General features: G+C 42.1%; 1 protein-coding gene across 2 annotated transcripts in view; it reads left to right on the plus strand.

The window, feature by feature from the left end:
• Window positions 1-19450, plus strand: part of LOC127363910 (complement C1q-like protein 2) — a 27493-nt gene continuing 8043 nt past the window's right edge. The window contains exons 1-5 of one of the 2 annotated variants that reach the window (XM_051400868.1): window positions 1-215; window positions 384-404; window positions 445-507; window positions 3520-3651; window positions 3745-4071. In XM_051400868.1, the coding sequence (XP_051256828.1) occupies window positions 35-215; window positions 384-404; window positions 445-507; window positions 3520-3651; window positions 3745-4025 (678 nt within the window). In that variant the 5' untranslated portion in view covers window positions 1-34 and the 3' untranslated portion in view covers window positions 4026-4071. Of the gene's footprint in view, window positions 216-383; window positions 405-444; window positions 508-3519; window positions 3652-3744; window positions 4317-19450 lie in introns of those variants that run through there. The other variant, XM_051400867.1, reaches the window with a different exon arrangement.

Consider the following 19450-nt stretch of genomic DNA (forward strand, 5'->3'; position numbering starts at 1 on the left):
ACACAGTTCACCTGTGTAAGCTGCCAGTGTGACAATGAAGATCTCTGTGATTTTCCCGTTGCTGCTGCTGGTCTGCTCTGGCTGCACTGATCAGAATAAGCAGATTGCAAAGCAACAGCCTTTTCCACAAGACATCAATGCTTTGCTGAGAGAGATGACCGCTACTTTGACTCAACAGAAGTTTGAGATGAGATTGCTGCAAAGAGAGAATAAAGGTACAGTATTATGTCGGGTAATGAGAGAAGGAATAACATCAGGAACCCTTCCACTGTTGTTTTACAAGGGAATCAATATCATAGCAGTTCATATCCAAAAGCATAGAAAGTGCAAAAAAAGTATTCAAAACAAATCACATTAACAAGTTTATTTCTCCTCTTTTTCAGAGCATGCAGCAAAGCTGGAGCGAAGGAGATGAGTTGAAGAAGCAGGAGACTGAGTTAAAGAAGCAGGAGACTGAGTTAAAGAAGCAGGAGACTGAGGTTGACAAGCTGAAGCAACAGCTGAAAGGTACTGTGTGTGTGAAATCATCATGTTTGATTATTTGTATACCAAAAATGTAATGTATCTTTACAACGCCAATACTACTACTGTGTGGTATAAAATGTAATTAACCAGAATATTACTTACTCTCAAATACCATAATATCAAGTATTGAAACTGATAACTGCTGCCATAATTAGTACGTGCATGTATCGGAGAAAGTGTTTATGATTTCTACCAGCTGCTTCTGCTCCTTTGAGATTTATAGGACATTTCATTTTACAAAATTCAATCATGATGACCAACTTCTTTAATTTCTAACCTATTTAAAGTTGTATTTGTCCTGATGCAATTTTTTTTTTTTTTTTTTTAAATTTAATTTTTTTTAAAAATTATTTTTTTTTTTTTTGTTTTTTTTTTTTTTTTATTTTTTTTTGGGGAATTATATTTTTTTTTTTTTTTTTTTTTGTTTTTTTTTTAAATTTGAAGAATTTTTGGGAACCCCCTTTGGATATTCTTCAAAAAAAAAAATCAAAAAAAAATAAATTTTCAAAAACTGTACAATAATTTATCACCAAGTTGGAATACATTAAATAATCTCTTACACATGCTGCCAGAATAAGAACTAGAACCATGTTTCTAGCTAGTATGCATATGTTCAACTGTCAAACATTAGTTTGATTAGAGATAATTATTAGGGACCGAGCCATCCACCGCTGGAGGCCCCTATTGTATTTGTTATGTTTCTTATTATTATTTTTAGCCCCCTTTGACTGCATTTTTGCCCCCCTGAACATATACGAAAACTCAATTTTATTTGGCAAAATTGTCAGGCCTGGTGAAAACGGGCATATTCTATGCGTCGTTTTCGGGTTGGCCACTAGGTGGCGCTACTATCATAAAAAATGCGCTTAGGCTAATAACTTCTGCATAGTTCGTCGCACATTCAAAAACCTTATATCCACGCGTTCGGTGAATAGAGCTGAATCTTCCGATATAGGCCACGCCCACTTCCGCCTAGAATTTTTCTCCGCTAGAGCGCGAAATGTTCATAAACTACTCTTCCGTGTTCCCCCCATGCGCTTTGTCTGATTCGCACAAAATTTTTCACGCAGCATCTGAGGACCCTCATAATAAAAAAGTGATTAAAAGAATTTTGATATTTCAAAAAACCAGCACGTTATAAAATTAGTACTTCCTGTGAATTTTTTGTCAAAAAAGGAAGTGGACCATTTCTCCACATTGGTATGTCTGATTGAAACCAAGCTTGAGTCCATAGTTCCACATGTCTTCCTTAGGCATCTTGCACAGTTTCAGGCCATCGCCACCATTTTGATTTTGATTTTCACTTTTGGCGAACTTTTCGCATTGTATTTGAATGAACTCCTCCTAGGAAATTTATCGGATCTGCTTCAAAATTTGTGAGTACACTCAAAAAATGGTGCTCATTAAAAGTTGTGCTATTTGAGACTGTACGTTGAACGGCGTGTCTGTGGCATCTTGTCGATTTTGAATTCTGTCGTCCTACAAACTGATTGAAAAGTTGAGCTGTGACTGTACATCAAACCGCGTGCCAGTGACAGTGTCCTCATAACTTCAGCTTACGTGGTCCAATCTTAATGAAACTTCACGTGTTTGATAACATTCTCGCCTTGAACATGTCTACATGACAACATTCAGACATAGTGATAGCACCACCTCTGGCAACAGGAAGTAAGAGCTGCGTGCGATTTTGAGCTAATTTACGTGAGATTTTCATGTTTTGGTCCGCACGTGTTACGAAGAGGGCTGCAGCATGCCCGAGTTGCGCCGAACGCTGCTTGCAGCTTTAATTTTGAGATTGTTTTTCAAAATTAGCAATTCAATATTTAAATCTTTTAAATCTGAAATATGTTCAAAATTTAATGTATGCTAAAATAAAAAAAAACATTAAAGCTGCAAGCAGCGTTGGGTGGGACCTCGCACTCCACGCAACTCGGGGCATGCTGCAGCCCACGTCGCGTGCCGACGTTACACGTGCGGCCCACATCATGAAAATCTCACGTAAATTAGCTCAAAATCGCCACACAGCTCTTACTTCCTGTTGCCAGTAGGTGGCGCTATCACTATGTCTGAATGTTGTCACGTAGACATGTTCAGGGCGGGACTGTTGTAACACACGTGAAGTTTCATTGAGATTGGACCACGTACGCTGAAGTTATGAGGACGTGTTCAGGGCGAGACTGTTACAGAATATATGAAGTTTATTGGAGATTGGACATTGCACACTGAAGTTATGAGTGCTGTTTTGTGGCGAATCCGGTGAATTCGACAAATCGTCACTGGCACGGTCATTTCACGTAACTCAGCTCAAAATCGCTGTGCAGGGCTTACTTCCTATTGCCAGTAGGTGGCGCTATCACTATGTCTGAATATTGTCTTGTACACGTGTTCAGGGCGGGACTGTTATCAAGCATTTGAAGTGTGGAGCCGATTGGACAATGTACACTCAAGTTATAGTGAATTCGTGTTTTGTGGCGGTACATCAAAATTTCCCGCCACCCCACACACCAATCAGCTATAGCATTATGAGCACTGACAGTGAATAACACTGATTATCTGGTTATCAGGGCTCCTGTCAGTGGGGGGGGGGTATATCAGGCAGACAGTGAACATTTGGTCCTCAGAGTTGAAGTGTTAGAATCAGAAAAAATGTGCAGCGTGAGGATCTGAGTGACTTTGACAAGAACCACATTGTGATGGACGACTGGGTCAGAACATCTGGAGAGGTGTCAGTTAGACCTCCAGTGTACTGCTGATGTGCCCCTGAGCAAGGCACCCAACCCCTAACTGCTCACAGTGTCCCTACATGGCAGCCCATCACTCCACCATCTCTCCACATTTGCATGTCTATAAGCCCTCCATATGCATGATTTTATTTCAGGCCAGTGTGTAAAGTAAGAGTGAAAAAGAATTTCCCCATTGGGGATTAATAAAGTATATCTTCTTCTTCTTAATGTGGCTGATCGGTGTATATATATTGCTCTCTCTCTCTCTCAGTTGGGCAGGTGGCTTTCTCAGCCTCTCTGTTGGCTACAGGCAGCGGACATGTCGGACCCTTTCCCAAACAAACTACTCTGATCTTCAAACATGTCCCCACAAACATTGGAAAGGCCTACAACCCACACACAGGTACCTGAACTCTGTTATTTTTACCTATGCTGATGTCTAATGTTGCAACAGTTGAATTTTCATTTACAAAGACTAAAAACAAATGTTCAACAGGTATTTTCACTGCACCAGTGAGAGGAGCCTACCACTTCGAGTGGTACATAGGAACACATGGAGGTGCTCAAGCTTCAGGAGCTGTGTTGGTCAAGAACTCAGAACACATTTTTATTGCATGGGAACATCAACCATCCCATTATGGGTCTTCTGCTAATGGGGTTACACTGCTGCTAGAGGTTGGAGATGTTGTGTTTCTGCGTCTGTGGGTTAATACAAAGGTGTTTGATAATAGTAATCACCATACCACCTTCAGTGGTCATCTGCTTTTCACCATGTAAGACAGAAACTCTTCCTCTTTTCCTTTAAACTCTGATAATCATGCAGGTTTTTGCTGTCTTGAACAATCCTTGTACTGAATTGATCTTAAATGTAATCTGATAATCTTGAATCACTGTAGTAATGTATAGTGAACTTTCTTTGCAGTGCAACAACAATTTGTAATAATTTAAATGTTGAGACATTTTTCATCTGGGTCTGGATCTGCAGTCAAATATACTCAAGAGAAATAATCTAATATACAGGTGATTGTTTTTTCTGATGCTCTTGTCATTAATAAAATAATAAACATATATACATTCCTGCCTCAAATGATTCAACATAAAGCTTTAATTAGACAAGTCTAAGCTGACAATTTAAGAGCAGTAAGATCAAGATAGTTAAACTAAGTTTATGCAACTGGCTCCTGGAGTTTCCCTCATCTCAGAGTTAACAGACTCATTTCTTTAATCCTGCCTCCTCAAACATCATCACTTCTGTGAAGTTGGTGTTTCCTCATTCCCAAAAACAAACCAAACTGACAACATATTTCACATGATGTAGGGGGCTAAAATAAGTATTAGGAGCAGCAGCAGGAGACTGAGGAGATTATATATAAACCTTTATTTTATCAGGTAAGTCTTGATAAGACCTGAGTACATAAGTGTTTAAATACAAACAAAAATATAAAAAAATATAAGATAAGATAGGAATGGATAAACTGTATTAATCCTGTCAACATCAGGGTGGGATTTAATTATGTCCCCCGTCGCTGGACATCAAGTCCCACTGACATTGAGATCTAAGTTTTTTCATCTGAATTAATAAATTTAATTTAACAAAGTGTAGAAAGGAGTTTGAATTATTGGAGAATTGGCAAAAGGATTAAGAATGTAAAATATACTGTTATATCTGTGATGCATGAATAAATGTCATAATGTGGTCAAGATCTGGTTGAAAGGTTGAAGAATGTCTGTCTGTGTGTCTGTCTGTGTGTCTGTCTGTCTGTCTGTCTGTCTGTCTGTGTGTCTGTCTGTCTGTCGTTGTTGTCTGTGTCTGTCTGTCTGTGTGTCTGTCTGTGTGACATTTATAAGACAAATCCACACTCCTGGCACCGATAACTAATATTTATTTATTTCCATCTTTATTACACACGCTGATGTTCTGATCACCATCAATACTAATTTCCTTTGTTACAGTTGATTTGCTTATAGAGGCTGTTGTTTTCAGCTTTGTATTCCCGTAATATACTTATTATCTCTTTACATCACTATTCATTAATATTTCCAACTTTGTTGTGGTTGTTTTTGTCCGATTAATTTTGGTTAGATAATTAATTAACAATCAGCATACAGAATTATTTTATATTATTTATATCTTTATTTTGTTGGTTGATCATGAAAAAACATCCATTAATATACTTCTAACACTATCCACTTTTTGTCTTCTTTTCTCCTTTCCATTTTTTTTAATCTTCCCTTGGTCTTACCTGCACTGCTGTTGAGTTTTACTGTGCTCACCAACATCAGGTTCATCAGATCAGAATCACTTTTCATGCAGCTTCACATATGGATACACGTACGACAAATATACATTATTTCATACAGGTGACTCACCAAAAACTACATTAGCACACATTCTCTTTTCACTACACATTTACACTTTATTCCCCTCTTTAATTTGTCACTGTCCTACCCCATCTCTTTTTATTTTCTATTCATTCATGAACAGGCTCTCTCCCGTTGGGTCTGGGAGCTGTTCAGTGGGTGACGGGTTGTCCCCCAACAGCCAGCTTCCTCCTCTGGGCCTGCATGGGAAAGGTAGCCCCTGCCTCAGTAAAATAAAATAAAATAAAAAAAATAAAATATATATATAAATTAATAATAATAATAGTAATAAAAATAAATAGATATCGCACAAAATTGAAACAAACATAGATAAATAAATAAATAAGCTTTGTGCTCCCAACTGCAGTCAAGGGTTGTCATGACGATGGCACTTGTTGTTTGTCTACAGGGTCAGAGGTTTCATTTTACAGAGATTTTAGCTGACACACATCTCTCATGATCAGTGTTGGGCATCTTACTTTAAAAAGTAATTAGTTATAGTTACAAATTAAAATTACTTCCCCAAAAGTAATTGAGTTAGTAACTCAGTTACCACATTGTAAAAGTAATTAGTTACTCAGCAAAGTAACTGTGACATTATTTTTTATGTTCTGTAACGCTATTACATTCTATAACATCTTCTATGACGTCAAAGATGAATAAAAACACTATATACAGTATTTTAGAGCATTTGGTATTTATTTGAACTCAATAGATTGCAGCCATATGCATAGAAATAAAAATATATAAAAAATAAATATTGAAAATAAAATTCACACGTTACATAAACATTCTTCCTTTAACTTCAGTAAGTGAGAAGTAGTGTCGGTACTTCCAGTTTAAAAAGGCTACCTTTGAATTTCCCTGGCTCGTCGCCATTGTCTCTGTCTTGTGTTTATAGTAGTAGTTAGAGTGTGCAGTCAGACAGCGTGCAGTGAGACAGCGTGCAGTGAGACAGCGTGCAGTGAGACAGCATGAGCAGGGCATCCGCCCACCCAGCCAATCCTCATCACATTTGCAACGGTGTCATCATCACCACCTCTGCTCTCTCCAGGCAGCTGATGTGTGTCTGTCAGAAAGCCTGACACTGCTGCGCTTCCAAAATTGTAATAACAATTTTCAAAACAAAACTCCCAACACTGCTCATGATTATGCTTCTAGCACCCAGATGCTGACTGCTATCAACCAAAATGGGGATATTTTCAGCAAGACGAGAGCCTGCCGAGCACATGTGGTCAGATTTTGTGTGTAGAGTCAGCAATGTGAGCACACTGGCTGTCAGAGGAAGCTCTGCTTCTGCTTTACTTCTGAAATTTCTCCTCCTTCCTAATATGGAAGTTAATGCAGTTGGTCGGCAACCGGCACAACTTGTTTTGTGTTTTGAAGTACAAATTATGACTGTGAAGTGAAAATTTTGACCATGAGAGCGAGTTGAAGACAAGATTTTTAAACGATTTCAAATATTCTCTCCACTCTAGCGATGATACACACTGATGGAAAAGTCTCAGAAGGACTGAAATTTTCATGGATTTAGATTTACACACGAACGTGTCAAAAGTGTAAATGTATGTTTTTTTTTTTATTTTTTTCTATTAAATGAAATGCATTGAAAAAGGTTGAAGATGTTTGAGTTTGAAGGGTTTTCTAATTTACTTCCATTGTAACTTTGTTGAAAGAAAAGATTCATATTTTGAAACGTTTTAATGGGTTTTAAAAGTTGAATGATAGCTTTCAGTGTTTGTAACGTTGAAAGTCTAGTGTTGAAAATTTGTGATAGAATTAAAATTCACTATAAGGAATGAATAGGGTAGGTGCCAAATAAAGATTTTGTGCCGCGCTTTGAGAACGCGTATGAGAACAATTTAAGTATGAGTTTAAGTATTTTCTTCCACTAAACGGTGCAGTATAATCACACTCTAAAACTATTGTATCCTCTTTTTTGGAACATGGTTCAAAGGTTAAGAAGCTGAAGCAAAAGCTGAAAACATGAACACAATTTACCAGAATATAATTTATTCTTATTCTTGGAGAGAATGTGTGTGATTTCTACCTGCTGCTTCTGCTGTTTTCAGATTTATAGCAGGACATTTCATTTTTTACAAAATTCAATCACGGTGGCCAAGCACATATTTCATTAATAATCTAGTTATTTAAAGTTGTATCTGTAATGTTGCACCAGCAGAAGGCTGCTCAGTGACAACAAGAATGAAGTAAGGGTGTGTAAAAAGTACAGGATAAGAGCTTTATAATTTTCCACAGACTGGTGCTACACATTGAGCATATTCCCTGGGGGATGTAAATCCAGGTATGATTTTCTTTATACGTGTAGAATTTTAGATATTGATGCTTTTATGCTGGAAGAATGTAATCGTAGTTAAGTGAGTAGATAATTAGTATTATTGTTATCTAGGGATAACAATATTTGCTTGCTCAAGAAAACTGTCTGAGATAACAAGATCATTAGCTTTTGATCTCTAGAAAATGAACATTTTAGTGAAACCACTGCAGTTTTCTGCTTCAACAATGAAATGATTTTAACCGTCAAACATTGCTATCATTCGAGATAAATGATTGTGTGATTTTAATAGTTTTTTGGAGAATACCGTTAATGATAATAATCATTTAAAATGTATCTAAAGTGGTGGATTCAACACAAATTTACAAATAAATTGGTGAATACACAGTCAGGCAGGTGGCTTTCTCAGCCACACACAGGTACCTGAACAATTTTTTTTACCTATGTTGATGTCTAATGTTGCAACAGTTGATTTAAAAAGACTAAAAACAAATGTCCAACAGGTATTTTCACTGCACCAGTGAGAGGAGTCTACCACTTTGTTGTCTTGAACAATTCTTGCACTGCACTGATCTCAAACATAACCTGATAATAATGAATCACTGTAGTAATGTATAGTAAACTTCTGATTTTCCTTTATATAAAATACACAAGAGCAGTGTCACATCAATTTATAAAAATGAAAATGTTCAGACTTTATTTTTGTTTATCTGGATCTGAAGTCAAATACACATAAAGCTACCTGTGCTTCTTCATACAGCTAGATTTGCCCCCACGGCCTGCTGTGTCTTTGGTTGCAAGATCTGGCATAAATATAGTGACAAAACAATGAACCAATCCAAAGTAGATTGTAGAGTTGAGTGAGAACTGATAATACGAGTATCAAACAAGTAAAATGTGTCAATATACAGAATTCTTTCTCTTGTGATCAAAACCATTGCTCTGAAACTTAATTCAGTTCATATATATTAATAAAAGATGTATTCTTCCTTTTGTAATCTGTCCAAATAAAAGCAAGAAAGTAAACTACAAAATAGTAGCACAATACATGGAACCACTGATCTTATTTACTATTCACTGCCAGTCCACTACATTTCAGATATTGTACTTGTATTTATCTGACAGATATGGTTAGTAGTTATTTTACAAAATAAGAGTTTACAAAAGAAAATAATAAAATACAACAATGTTTAAGATTAAACCAGTTGTTTCCAAAATTCCCTCACAACTTATCAGATGAATACACTTAAAAAATTGCCCAATGAGGGAAAATGATCTAATACTTTACAACAAAAATCAAAGATTAGAAAAAAGTCCAAGAAACTGATAACAGATTTGTGTCTCACAACTTTGTTTTCCCTCTTTTCTCTCCTATTAACCGTCTCAAGACCTGGACATGTCAGTGGTATAGTACTTAAGATTACTTAAGAAGTTAAGTATATGTATGCATTTTGTGTAGGTATACATTTTAACCAATCCAAATACGCTGGTACAATTGTCCCTCTAAACTACTATGCAGTTCAACTGTGCATGAGCAGTACTCGAATCTAACAGCATGAGGCAGCAGAGACTGACAGTCGAAAAGCAAGAAGAAGTTTGACCAATCATAGTGTTGGATCCATTCCCTCTGCCAATCTAAATACAACACAGGGAAGGTCATGATTGACAATCACAACATTAGTTCAAAATGCAAATTTGATTTGAAAGATTTTATCCTTCTCACTCCAGCTGGATTGTTCCTTTACTGAGGACCATTCTTATAACTCCTTTGTAAACTTCAATGGACGGGGATGATGTGGAAAATGTAATAGTTAATTAATTAACATTAATAACGTTAGTCTAATGTTACTTAATTTGAAAGCTTGATTACTTGTTCAGCAAAGTAATGTTATATTATATTGCCACAGATTAAATGTGACTTTTTATAGTATTCATAATATTAATTATTATTGCAGTAAAATCTGTAACCATAATGATGAGTCCCCAGCAGCAGAAGTAACGTTACCTAGAAAGTTACTGGGAGATGTGTGTCTGCAGTGTATGTGTAGTGTAGTGTGTAACTAGTGGTGGAAGAAGTACTGACATATTTTACTATTTTAGTAAAAGTAGCAATACAACCATGTAAAGTTACTCTGTTACTCCATTAGCTACACACTCTAAGTAAAAGTCCTGCATTAAAAATCTGACTGAAGTAAAAGTACACAAGTCTTGGCAGAAAATGTACTTAAGAGTAGCAAAGTACTCAATATACAAAAGCAAAAAGTTATATCTTTCATACATTTTAAAGTTGTCAACATAAAGCTAATCTTAACAACTGAGCTCTAGTTTTGTACAGTCTTATTTATAACAAAGCTATTTTCTAGTTTTATTTTATATAGAGGGTCAACTGTTTTTAAATATATAATATTCACAGAAATATAACTGGTAACTACAGCTGTGAAATAAATGTAATGGAGTAAAAATAAATAATATATTAAATATCCATTTCCATCTAAAATGCAGTGCAGTATAAGTACAAAGAAGCATAAAATGGAAATAATTGTTTTCTTAATGGCCATATTTATATGTTCAATAACTTGAATAACGGAATAACTTGATGATATGCAAAGCAAAGTGGTGGGAAAGCATGTGAACTGAGTGTTACACTAATGTGTTATTCAGAATATTTCCCCGAGGTTGGCAGGCATAGGTGGCGCTAGGGCATCAGATATGGGGAAGCCACCCTATTATTAAAACATATTTAAACTCCCCATTGAAAACAAATCCATCCATCATTTTTAGTTCAACAAATTCAGCCCACTAATCTTACACTGCAAAAAATAACAGGAAGGTGTGACGTAGTGAGAGTAAAGCTTCTCCACTGATCTCTGGACAGTGATGACTGAGGAAGTTCTGCTACTGAACTCTGAAGTTGGTAAATGGTAAATGGACCTGTATTTGTATAGCGCCTTTCTAGTCTTCCGACCACTCAAAGACCACTTTACACTACACGCCACATTCGCCCACATTCACACAGCGATGACACAGCATCGGGAGCAAGGAGGAGCCAGGGGTCGAACCAACAACCTTCTGATTAGTGTCTTGACGTGTCTTATTTGCTTCAGTGATCATTTTCGGGACACTAGGCTTCCCCTATCCCTTTTAATAGTGCCGCAGATGTTGGCAGGTGAATATTATGATATTTTAGAATACAGTGAGTCTGTTAAATTAAACTTTATGCAACACAATTACACAAATATCTTTTTTGTTGTTGTTAAAATAATCAAAGCCTTCCTGTTGCTTCAGCTTGGCAACCTCAGTCTTCTGCCTCTCTACCTCAGTCTTCAGTCTTCTGCCTCTCTACCTCAGTCTTCAGTCTTCTGCCTCTCTACCTCAGTCTTCTGCCTCTCTACCTCAGTCTTCAGTCTTCTGCCTCTCTACCTCAGTCTTCAGTCTTCTGCCTCTCTACCTAGTCGCCTCACCTCAGTCTTCTGCCTCTCACCTCAGTCTTCTGCCTCTACCTCAGTCTTCAGTCTTGCCTCTCACCTCAGTCTTCAGTCTTTGCCTCTACCTCAGTCTTCAGTCTTCTGCCTCACCGAGTCTCGCCACCTCAGTCTCGCCTACCTCAGTCTTCGTCGCCACGAGTCTTCGCCACCAGTCTTCAGTCTTCGCCTCTACCTCAGTCTTCGCCTCACCAGTTCAGTCTTCGCCTTACCGAGTCTTCTGCCTCTACCTCAGTCTTCAGTCTTCGCCTCTACCTCAGTCTTCTGCCTCTCTACCTCAGTCTTCTGCCTCTCTACCTCAGTCTTCTGCCTCTCCAGTTCCTTCCTCCTTTCTATACTCATACACTGCTATGACATCGATACCCCTGTAAAATAACAGTGGTTCCTATGGAAGGGGTCCTAATGATATTACTTCTCTCATTACCTAACATAATGCCATACCTTTGTAAGAATCTCATCTGAGCTGTCTGTTGAGTCAACGTAGCCTTAATTTGCTGTTATATGGTGTTACTGATGATGTACATACAGCTTTTAAATGCTTCTGTGGAAGGGGCAGCAGTGGAGTATAGTCTATTTTTAGACAGCTAGCCTATATCAGTTTAAATGTATGCAATATTCAGAATATTTTCACTGCTGTCAAACAGCCCTTTCTTATGGAAACTAAAGCCATTAAATCCATCTGTGCTTTTTACAAAGCCACCAGACTACTTTGACAAAAACACAAATTTTACCTTACAGAAGAGTTTCTGGTGTCTTTCTACCGCGAACCACAGCACCTAATGTTAGATCATTAGACATATGTTACTCCTCAGAGTAACAAATACACTTTAAGTCATAATTCACTACGACTTGAGTTCTGAATTTCAGTCCCCTTTCCATCACTGGTAAGAAACGTGATCATCTTTTCAACTTCATTTCCTTATTGTCCTTCCTCTGCTCCTTATACGTATTATAGCACACTACATCATGTGAAATATGTGCTCAGTTTGTTTTGTATTTTTGGGAATGAGGAAATATCAACCAAGTTGTTTTTATGCCATTTATTTCTCTGCTTGAAAATCAACCTTTATGTATATCATCATATTAATGTGTTCATATTGTAAAAGGTACACAATAATTCTAATTTATTTTACTGTATCTCTCTCAGCACAGCATTGATCTGGTCTTGTGGAAAGGGCAGTTGTTCTGAATTGTTCTTTGAATATTTCCTCATTTCTATGACACTCCATGTATGTGCCAATATCCGTAAGAGGTCGGTGGCACACTACATCCGTAATTAAACCCTGAGGGAACTGCAGCACGAGTCTCAAATTGTTAGCAAGCACTTGGCGATGGCGGCAAGGAAAAACTTTCTTTTAAGAGGACAGACCCTGACTCTAGGTGGGTGGCCGTCTGCCTCTACCAGTTGGGGAGAGAGAGAGAGAGAGAGAGAGAGAGAGAGAGAGAGAGAGTGGATGGGGGACGATGAGCAATGATAATAGTAACTGTAGTAATAATAATAATAATAATAATAAATAATAAAATAAAACAAAAAATCAGTAATATTAGCAGTGGCAGTCCAGCAGGACCATGGCTGGAAGGACCACCAGGATCCATAAGAACCTGCGAGACGAGAAAGTAAAAGAACTCCGGGGAAGAAGCTATACAAGGAAAAGTGTATAGAGAAACATAGGGCTGACAGCAGTAGCCACGCAGCTGATCTGGGTGTTCAGGTGGCCTATGTGAACGGGATGTAAGTAGGCAGGGGAACCAGCAAAATGTGGTCTGACAGACGAAAATGTAAGTGCTGGAAAAATGTGTCTAAACATGGGCCAGTGTATTTGTTCCCCTGGTGTCCGGCAATAAAAAATTCCCATCTTGGAAACTTGTCCATCCACATCCATCCAAACTTGATTGAGTCTTGTGGTGAGTGTGGAACAACAGCTTTATATATGTATATATACATCAAGCACTGACAGGTGGAGTGAATAACACTGATTATCTATCATGGCTCCTGTGAGTGAGGGGGTATATCAGGCAGCAAGTGAACATTTTGTCCTCAAACCTGATGTGTTAGAAGCAGGAAAAATGGGCAGCGGGAAGATTTGAGCGACTTTGACAAGGGCCACATCGTGACCGCTAGACGACTGGGTCAGAGCATCTCCAAACCTGCAGCTCTCATGGGGTCTCATTCTTAACACAAAAGCTTCAGTCAAAGCTCAAACAATGGAAAACTACATGGAAATATGACATTTTTTCATGTAACATGAGGAAGGTTATAGAACAGTACACAAAACTGATAACGTTTGATGGTCCTGAGTAACAAGTTCAGCCAGGTTTTTTATGCTGACAGTAATCCTCTGCTGATTAATGTGCTTTCATAAGGAGTGAATCAATGAGGAAATAAAACAGTGTGTCTGGCTCTGTAAGAGGAAGGTAAGACACAGAAACTCTGGGTTTGTTGACAAAACCTGCCAGCGAGCAGGTCAGCGTCACAGAGTCTAAGTTACTTCTCTTTCAGGAACTGATAACAATTGTGTTTTGTGAAACACTACCAGAAATCAGATCATTCTGTGAAGTTGGAATTTCCTTATTCACAGAGGCAGGACAATGAGAAAATGAAGATAATAATTACAACTGTATTTTCATGTAGAAAGAGTACTGAAAAATATTACTCAATTACAGGTAAAACTACTGGTGTAAAAGTATTTTCCTCAAAAACTACTCAGAGTATTAGTTACTTTTTAACTGCTGATTTGATGCATTAGAAATTACAGACATTGAAAAGAAAGAGGAGATCTGCTTTCAACAAAGCTAATTTCTCTGATACATGATAAAAGGTATGAATGGATAGGCAATTTATTTTCTATACAAATACACAGATAAAGCAGGAATCTTGTGTTACAAACATATAAACAATGAAACAAACAGCATATGTGTAAATACATGTCAGAAGGTGGTGTGGCTCTACCAGATTTCCATCAAGCCATCAAGTTTTATCTTGATGAATTACTTTATCTAGGTGAAATGACAAGGGAGACCGGAGACACGGAGGCACAGGAGACTGACTCTGGGAACTGAACTGCACACGAGGGTTCCTGGAGCACAGGAGAGAAATGGTTAGACAAGGGAGCTGGAGCAGGAGAATCACGGGTGGACATGTAGTGGAAAGCTGGACACTGAAAGGAGCCACGAAAGTTACCACTAAGTTGCGATGAGTGGGAGGAAAACCGGGTTCTTGAAGGCTGAGGCATGATGAATGATTGAGAGCAGGTGAGACAGCAGGTGAGGAGAATGGAGGCCGCACCCTCATCAGGCACACAGGGAAGGAGGAGGAGCAAAGGGAGCAGGAGGGGAGCAGAGCCATGACAGTACCCCCCTCAATGGACGCCTCCTGGCGGCCTACTGGGCTTGTCAGGATGGGAACGGTAGAAGTCCGAAAGAAGGGAGGAGTCCAGGATGAAGTGCCGGGGAACCCAAGAACGCTCCTCCGGCCCGTACCCTTCCCAATCCATCAGATACTGGAAACCCCGGCCCCGCCGTCGGACGTCCAGGATCTGGCGAACTGTGTAGGCGGGGTGGTCGTCGATGAGCCGGGGGGGGCGGAGGGGGTCGGCCGGAGGGCACAGAGGACTGGAGGAGACAGGCTTCAGGAGAGACACGTGAAACACAGGATGCACATGTAATGACGGAGGGAGTTTTAACCTCACCGCCACAGGATTTATGATTTTGTCCACTTCAAAAGGTCCAATAAATCGTGGAGCCAGCTTTCGAGACTCTACCTGCATTTCGGGGTCAGCTTGGCATGATAGGGCATCGGGCTTGGCATTGCGGGACCCAGGTCGGTAGGTGAGGGTGAAAACAAAACGATCCAGGAATAAGGCCCACCGGGCCTGACGGGAGTTGAGCCTCTTAGCCGAGCGAAGGTACGCCAGTGGCAGTGGGGATTCTTGCCTGAAGCACGAATGCTGAGTCAATAAAACTCTCCTCGGCACCCGAGTCGACCAGAGCTGTGAGGGGAATGGAGTTTAACTGCCAGCGAAGGGACGCATTTAATTGCATGCGAGTAAGAGGGGCTGAGGTGGAAGTGGCAACTTGGCTAACAAGAGTACCACCATTCTCTGGTGAGCCTAATCTTTTGGCAGCTGGGGGCAGGCAGCCAAGAAGTGACCGTGCTGGCCACAATAAATGCATAAACCGGACCTAATCCGGCGTTGGCGTTCTGCCTGAGTGAGGCGGGTGCGGCCCAATTGCATCGGCTCTTCTACGGGCTCGGGGGTACCTGGCTCGAGGGGCGTTTGGATGGGGCTGCTAACTGGGGACCTACCGAGATGGTGGGTCTGGGTAGGGCATGGAAAGGAGAGGCTTGTGGGCGCCCCCCACTTCTCACGCCGTCTCTCACGAAGACGATTGTCAAGCCTAATCGCTAGTGAGATTAGCTCATCAAGGCTAGCAGCGCTATCCCTAGCCGCTAACTCGTCTTTCATAACCTCGGACAGCCAATGCACGAAAACAGTCTGTAACGCCTCTTCATCCCAACCACTCTCGGCCGCTAAAATTCTAAACTCGACGGAGAACTCAGCTACTGAACCTGATCCCTGACGAAGATTCAGTAAACGCTTAGCTGCCTCTTTGCCTTGCACAGGATGATCAAAAACCTTTCTTAGTTCCTCAGAAAATCGCTGGAAGGAATCACAAATAGGGGAGTGCTTCTCCCACATGGCGGTTGCCCACTGAGCTGCTTTCCCTGACAATAGGCTAATCACAAAAGCCACTTGGGGGGCTATCAGAGCTGGAGGTAAACGGCTGTTGTTGGAAAACTAGCGAGCACTGAAGCAGAAACCGCCCACAAGCCCCCCAAATCCCCAGCATACCGTTCAGGTGTAGGAACGTGTGGTTCCCGGGGCGGGGGGGGAAGGAGAGGCTGCATGCGGCATGGCTGGGGAGGCAGAGGGAGTAGCTGCTTCAGTGGCGGTGGTAGGAGCTGTGGGAGGAGTGGAGACCTGATCGAGCTTGGATCCAAGGGCGGCCACACTGCAGCGAAGGTCTTGGATGGCTGCCACGATCTCGTCGAGGACCTTCTCGTGTTGGCCCACTCGTTGTCCCTGGTAGGCCAGTGCGCTTCGGACGGAGTCTGGGTCCGCTGGGTCCATGCTGGCCAGATTGTTCTGACAGGGGTAGTTACTGGACCCAGGAGCAGACACACAGACAAGATGGACGGTTTAAGGGTCTTTATTCCGCACACACACACTGGGGGGGAGAGGGAACAGGCAGGTGAAATGACAAGGGAGACCGGAGACACGGAGGCACAGGAGACTGACTCTGGGAACTGAACTGCACACGAGGGTTCCTGGAGCACAGGAGAGAAATGGTTAGACAAGGGAGCTGGAGCAGGAGAATCACGGGTGGACATGTAGTGGAAAGCTGGACACTGAAAGGAGCCACGAAAGTTACCACTAAGTTGCGATGAGTGGGAGGAAAACCGGGTTCTTGAAGGCTGAGGCATGATGAATGATTGAGAGCAGGTGAGACAGCAGGTGAGGAGAATGGAGGCCGCACCCTCATCAGGCACACAGGGAAGGAGGAGGAGCAAAGGGAGCAGGAGGGGAGCAGAGCCATGACAGTACCCCCCCCTCAATGGACGCCTCCTGGCGGCCTACTGGGCTTGTCAGGATGGGAACGGTAGAAGTCCGAAAGAAGGGAGGAGTCCAGGATGAAGTGCCGGGGAACCCAAGAACGCTCCTCCGGCCCGTACCCTTCCCAATCCATCAGATACTGGAAACCCCGGCCCCGCCGTCGGACGTCCAGGCGAACTGTGTAGGCGGGGTGGTCGTCGATGAGCCGGGGGGGCGGAGGGGGGTCGGCCGGAGGGCACAGAGGACTGGAGGAGACAGGCTTCAGGAGAGACACGTGAAACACAGGATGCACATGTAATGACGGAGGGAGTTTTAACCTCACCGCCACAGGATTTATGATTTTGTCCACTTCAAAAGGTCCAATAAATCGTGGAGCCAGCTTTCGAGACTCTACCTGCATTTCGGGGTCAGCTTGGCATGATAGGGCATCGGGCTTGGCATTGCGGGACCCAGGTCGGTAGGTGAGGGTGAAAACAAAACGATCCAGGAATAAGGCCCACCGGGCCTGACGGGAGTTGAGCCTCTTAGCCGAGCGAAGGTACGCCAGGTTCTTGTGATCCGTCCACACGATGAACGGGAGAGCAGCGCCCTCCAACCAATGCCTCCACTCCTGAAGGGCTACCACCACCGCCAACAGCTCTCGATTCCCAACATCATAATTCCTCTCTGCAGGGGACAGGCGTCTGGAGAGGAAGGCACGGGGGTGCAGCTTCTGGTCTTTAGGGGATCGCTGGGAGAGTACAGCTCCAACGCCAGTGTCCGAGGCATCCACCTCCACCACGAACTGGAGAGAGGGGTCTGGGTGATGCAGCACCGGGGCAGAAGTAAACAGTTCTTTCAGGGCTAGAAAAGCGTTTTCTGCTTCAGGGGACCAGGCAAACGGTACTTTCACTGAGGTGAGTTTAGTCAGGGGGGCAGCTACCTTGCTATAATTTCTAATAAAGCGACGGTAAAAGTTAGCGAACCCCAGGAAGCGCTGCAGCTGTTTGCGAGTGGTTGGACTAGGCCAATCAGCCACGGCCTGAATCTCGGCTGGGTCTGCTTTAACCTGCCCCCGTTCAATAATGAACCCCAGGAAAGACACGGATGTCACGTGAAACTCACATTTCTCAGCTTTCACAAAGAGCTTGTTCTCAAGGAGTCTTCGAAGGACCTGCCGAACATGCTGAACGTGTTCCTCCTGAGACTGGGAAAAGATGAGTATGTCATCTAAATAAACGAATAGGAACCTGTTCAGCATGTCCCTCAGCACGTCATTGACTAAAGCCTGGAACACAGCTGGCGCGTTGGTCAAGCCAAACGGCATCACCAGATATTCAAAGTGGCCTAAGGGGGTGTTAAAGGCAGTTTTCCACTCGTCTCCCTCTCTGATCCTGACAAGATGGTATGCGTTTCGGAGGTCTAGTTTTGTGAAAACTTGGGCCTTATGAAGGGGTTCAAATGCCGGATCAAAGAGAGGGAGAGGGTACTTATTCTTAATGGTGATGTCGTTAAGCCCTCGATAGTCAATGCAAGGGCGGAGGGTCTGGTCTTTCTTGGTCACAAAGAAGAAACCAGCCCCTACCGGAGACGAAGAGGGTCGAATTAGCCCTGCCGCTAGTGAGTCACCTATATATTTCTCCATGGCCTCGCGTTCTGGTCTGGAAAGGTTATACAGGCGACTAGTTGGCAGAGTGGAACCAGGAAGCAGCTCAATAGCGCAATCATATGGCCTATGAGGAGGTAATGAGACGGCACGATGTTTACTGAAAACCTCCCCTAGGTCGTGGTATTCTACAGGGACAGCGGATAGATCAGGGGGCTTGGGAGGTTTGGAAACAGTGGGAGATGACAAAACACTGGCGGACTGGAGACAATGTGAATGACAGTGGGCGCTCCAACTAGAGAGTGAACCTGTAGACCAGTCAAATTGGGGGTTGTGAAGTTTAAGCCAGGGAAAACCTAATACTACGGGAGCGTTGGGTGAAGAAATGACCAGCAAACTAATCTCCTCACGGTGATTACCAGAAAGGATAAGAGTGAGAGGAACGGTTTGTCGAGTAATGTTGGCTAGATGTTTTCCGTCTAAGGCATTAACGGGTTGGTTGTCTGGGAGTTTGACAGTGGGGATTCTTGCCTGAAGCACGAATGCTGAGTCAATAAAACTCTCCTCGGCACCCGAGTCGACCAGAGCTGTGAGGGGAATGGAGTTTAACTGCCAGCGAAGGGACGCATTTAATTGCATGCGAGTAAGAGGGGCTGAGGTGGAAGTGGCAACTTGGCTCACAAGAGTACCACCATTCTCTGGTGAGCCTAATCTTTTGGCAGCTGGGGGCAGGCAGCCAAGAAGTGACCGTGCTGGCCACAATAAATGCATAAACCGGACCTAATCCGGCGTTGGCGTTCTGCCTGAGTGAGGCGGGTGCGGCCCAATTGCATCGGCTCTTCTACGGGCTCGGGGGGTACCTG

The sequence above is a fragment of the Dicentrarchus labrax genome, unplaced genomic scaffold (assembly GCF_905237075.1).
Source record: "Dicentrarchus labrax unplaced genomic scaffold, dlabrax2021, whole genome shotgun sequence".
Lineage (NCBI taxonomy): Eukaryota > Metazoa > Chordata > Actinopteri > Moronidae > Dicentrarchus > Dicentrarchus labrax.